Source organism: Penaeus monodon, chromosome 8 (genome assembly GCF_015228065.2).
Source record: "Penaeus monodon isolate SGIC_2016 chromosome 8, NSTDA_Pmon_1, whole genome shotgun sequence".
Taxonomy (NCBI): domain Eukaryota; kingdom Metazoa; phylum Arthropoda; class Malacostraca; order Decapoda; family Penaeidae; genus Penaeus; species Penaeus monodon.
In genome coordinates, this window is record NC_051393.1 from 8,096,257 (window position 1) to 8,098,756 (window position 2,500).

The following is a 2,500-nucleotide window of genomic DNA, read 5'->3' on the forward strand; positions in this document are numbered from 1 at the left end:
ACAACTCCGGTAAAGATATGCATCATACAGCCATGGTAAAATGACGCACACACCGTAGTTATGGATGGTTATAGCTTGTTGATGATGCAGCTAAATACGTCATTGATTACATAGGATTTCGTACTCCCAAAGATGAAATAACAGAATTGAACGTATAGAACAGGAGGACCAGTTGATAAAGACGCCATAAACCCATTTTTTGCAAAGTAATGGGTGAAGATCAAAACACAAGCTGAGGCCGTGTTAGAGACAAGCGAACGACTATGCCCCCTAAGTCAGAATTCAACAGTCCTCCCTGTACTTGAAGTTTGCCATGGTCAGCATACTCCTATATTATTTCCAAGTATTCTACGGATTTCAAGAGTGACAAAGGCGTTGACTGTTAGTTTCGATAGTGAAGTCCTGTCAAGGGAAACGGTTATCTCTGATGCGTGAGAGAGAGAGAGGGAAAGTCTCCTCCTAGAGAACCTTGAAAATTTCGTATTACCACTGCCTGTGACCGGTATGCCTATCTCTGGTCTCGCTGCTTCTTTTTCTACTCAATACATCTCCCCAAAAAGTTTAACGTGAAAACCGGTCCGTTGTATTATATGATACTCGGACAATGAGGAAAGTGAACAACAGACACTAACATGACCTCATCAATTACTTTACAACGACCGACGATGGGGCCAAAGTAGCAAGTGGCAACTCGATCTTACCTTCAATTCACTAGTTAGCATCTCGGGCATGGAGTAAATATTCGTTCCTGACCTTGGTCCTCAGTCGGAAAACATCCTCCTTGGCCCTAGGAAGAAAATTGAACGAATACTTGAAAAGTATCAGTTGCAGAATGGCTCTTCTTCACATCATTTTAACCATGTTATTCAGTGAATGTCTCAGTCTCACCTACGTGGATTTAAGTCACAGCCTACACAACGATACTATGTACTGGCCAACAGCTATACCGGTAACTGTTGAAGTGGTTGCCAAAGGAGAGACAGCGAAAGGATATTGGTAAGTTATTCCAGATAAGATCATTTTTAGAACAGAAAGGACATAATTTAAGGACTGTCAACTCCACTGTTGGCTTAAACATGGTTTTCTTAGAAAACTTTGCATGCTAATGAAATAGGGTGGTAATATAATTTAAGAAATAAGTCATTGTTCTAGTTGATTATCAATAAGAAGAAAATAAATATATGTATACATGCTGCTATATAGAAGCATGCATGTGTGTACGGAAGCGTGCGTTTATGGCGGCAAATAAATGCATGTATGGAGGCATGTCTGCGTGTCTGGGGGGGTGGCATGTGCTTGCGTGTCTAGGGGGGGGGGGCGCGTGCTTGCGTGTCTCGGGGGTGGCGTGTGCTTGCGTGTCTGAGGGGTTGGCGTGTGCTTGCGTGTCTGAGGGGTTGGCGTGTGCTTGCGTGTCTGGGGGGGGGGGGGTTGGCGTGTGCTTGCGTGTCTGGGGGGTTGGTTGGCGTGTGCTTGCGTGTCTGGGGGTGGGGGGGGTTGGCGTGTGCTTGCGTGTCTGGGGTGGGGGGGTTGGCGTGTGCTTGCGTGTCTGGGGGTGGGGGGGTTGGCGTGTGCTTGCGTGTCTGGGGGTGGGGGGGTTGGCGTGTGCTTGCGTGTCTGGGGGTGGGGGGGGGTTGGCGTGTGCTTGCGTGTCTGGGGGTGGGGAGGGGTTGGCGTGTGCTTGCGTGTATGGAGGCATGCGTGAAAAAAAAAATCCCGTGCAGAGCTCGAGTACACGGCGATCGGGTGGCGGATCGCTCCTGTGGTTAAAAATTATTTTGGTTCATACGACGCCTTTTGTGGATTCCCAGGAGTGCCCAAGGTTGTTGGCTGGTGTAATATGGTCTCAGAAGAGTAAGGTCATTTTGTAAACCATTACTAATGAAGGTATTGCTGGGAAATTCTGAGGTGGCATGGATATACGTGTCAACTGCAGTGATCATCCGTCTCAGTGGGACCCGTTGCCCTGGAAGACAAATGTCTTGACACATTTCATAAGCTTTATCTTGCCAAGGATGTTAGTCTTCTAGGGCGGCACTCACTCAGGCTGACGATTACAGAAATCCGTATTCTGTATTTTTTTCTCCTAAGTTTGTTTGTTTCAGGTATGAGGCTAACAACATTTGTTTGGCCGAGCACGCTGGAACCCACATCGATGCACCGGCACACTTTTTTAAAGACAGGTGGCACGTCGATGACATTCCTCTGTCGCGTTTGATGGGCCCAGGTGAGTACTGACTGGAATAAAAAGCTCAAGAAATAAAATAACGCATAACACAAAAACAATCGGATAAAAAAAATGTAGACTCTTTTCGAAAATATGGAAATAACAAATAATTTTTTAAAGGTGTTGTGCTGGACATCCAGGAGAAAGCGAAGAAGAACCCTCTGGCTGAGTTGACTGTGGACGATATTACCAGGTGGACGGAAGTGAATGGACCTCTTCCCGACGGCGTGGTGGTCTTCGTGTTGACCGGCTGGGGCAGCAGGTGAGGAAAGGGAA

The 2,500-nt window shown here is 46.9% G+C and overlaps 2 protein-coding genes across 2 annotated transcripts in view; one reads left to right on the forward strand and one right to left on the reverse strand.

Moving 5' to 3' along the window:
• Nucleotides 1–839, reverse strand: part of LOC119576103 (serine--tRNA ligase, mitochondrial-like) — a 14,628-nt gene extending 13,789 nt beyond the window's left edge. Inside the window, exon 1 of the mRNA XM_037923653.1 lies at nucleotides 702–839. The gene's annotated coding sequence lies outside the window, so the exon portion shown is untranslated. The remainder of the gene's footprint in view (nucleotides 1–701) is intronic.
• LOC119576104 (isatin hydrolase-like) overlaps nucleotides 787–2,500 on the forward strand; it is a 5,527-nt gene continuing 3,813 nt past the window's right edge. Inside the window, exons 1-3 of the mRNA XM_037923655.1 lie at nucleotides 787–996; nucleotides 2,103–2,224; nucleotides 2,345–2,486. Coding sequence (XP_037779583.1) covers nucleotides 833–996; nucleotides 2,103–2,224; nucleotides 2,345–2,486 — 428 coding nt within the window. The 5' untranslated portion in view covers nucleotides 787–832. The remainder of the gene's footprint in view (nucleotides 997–2,102; nucleotides 2,225–2,344; nucleotides 2,487–2,500) is intronic.